Source organism: Fragaria vesca, linkage group LG3 (genome assembly GCF_000184155.1).
Source record: "Fragaria vesca subsp. vesca linkage group LG3, FraVesHawaii_1.0, whole genome shotgun sequence".
In the NCBI taxonomy this organism is placed as follows: Eukaryota; Viridiplantae; Streptophyta; class Magnoliopsida; order Rosales; family Rosaceae; genus Fragaria; species Fragaria vesca.
In genome coordinates, this window is record NC_020493.1 from 23221609 (window position 1) to 23223167 (window position 1559).

The 1559-nt window shown below is 41.2% G+C and overlaps 1 protein-coding gene across 1 annotated transcript; it reads right to left on the bottom strand.

Annotated features, from left to right (window-relative positions):
- Nucleotides 1-787: 787 nt before the first annotated feature.
- LOC101302151 lies at nt 788-1285 on the bottom strand. Its single transcript, XM_004296104.1, has one exon. It carries the CDS (start codon nt 1283-1285, stop codon nt 788-790), a length of 498 nt encoding a protein of 165 aa, XP_004296152.1.
- Between the last annotated feature and the right edge of the window lie 274 nt (nt 1286-1559).

Below are 1559 nucleotides of genomic sequence, written 5' to 3' on the forward strand. Positions count from 1 at the left end.
CATTATTCAAGTGAAATTAAAAATGACGAACTAAGGAGAGCATCACTTTATCAAATGATTATGAAAATCAATTGTTAAGATGAATCACCAAATCATCTTGCAACGCCTTGTGGAGGTAAGCAGAACATAATTGGAAGTTAGCATCTAAGAATGCCGGTAGGCTTTCTCCAGCCCTCAAAACCGGTTCATGGCAGATAACATTACCTTCACGATCTACCGGTCGTTCATAAACGCTAGCTAACAATGGATGCAAGTTATCCTCTTCACAAGGCTCCTCAAATTCATCTTCGACAAACTCATATTCCACAATCATGTTATGAAGAATGATGCAACTTACCATGACAGTACAAAGGTCTTCTAGTTTGAACAAGTTAGCACCGTGATGGAGTATGGCCCATCGAGCTTGAAGAATACCAAAACACCGCTCAACGTCCTTACGATAAGACTCCTGCATTTTGGTAAAATGTGCCTCATTGGCATCTTTGGGTTTGGATATTACTTTGACAAATGTCTACCACCTCGAGTATATTCCATCAACAAGGTAGTATGGTACAGAGTATGTACTATCATTTATCTTATATGTGACATCCGGAGTACTTCCGTTAATAACCCTTGTGAACACGTTAGATGCTCCGAGAACGTTAAGGTCATTTTGAGCTCCTGGGGTACCGAAGAAGGCATGCCATACATGTGTGTCGTAGGATGCCACTGCTTCAAGAATAACAGTAGGGTACCCTTTACGGCCTGAGAAAGCTTCGGACCACCCCTTTAGACAGTTTTTCCACTTCTAGTGCATGCAATCGATGCTCCCAATCATGCCGGGAAAACCATGTTGTTGTCCTTTGTGTAGAAGCCTTTGCAAATCTACGACATTAGGAGCTCGAAGATACCAATCCCCGTACAAATACTCCACTTGTACACAAAATTTCTTGAGGCATTTCAAAGCAGTTGATGTTCCCATCCTGGTGATTTCATCACATTGATCAACCCCTGCACCATATGCAAGCATTCGTAACGCACCTGTCATTTTTTGTTCTGGTAGCAATCCTAGCTTTCTAGTGGCATCTGGTTTTTGTTTCCAAAAATCATCGAAATTGCAAAGGTCTGTCATGATGCGATTGAATACTGGTTTTTGCATTCGATAGCGTTGGCGAAAAATTGTGTTGCTATACACTGGACGCTTGACAAAGTAATCCTCCATCATGTTAGCCCCACTTAATTGTCTGTGTCTTTCAACATTTGGGGCACGACCAGGACGTGAACCACGACCTTGAGGAGTCTGCATCTGCATATGGTGATATTGGGCAAGCAATGCAGTGGTTGGACTGAATCTGCATAATGTGCTCTTCATCTTCTTCGTCTCTCACTCTCAAATAATTTCTTATACGATCCAATAAAAAAAAAAAAAAAAAGGACAAGTGAAATAGATGATAATATATGAATCTATAGAGGGATCGGAGGAGATGAATATGTGAACGTAGAATGAGGTTGAAACTTATTTATGGACGTTTTTAGGAGGCAATTTGTTATCGTCAGCAACTCACGCGGCGTGTTGCGAT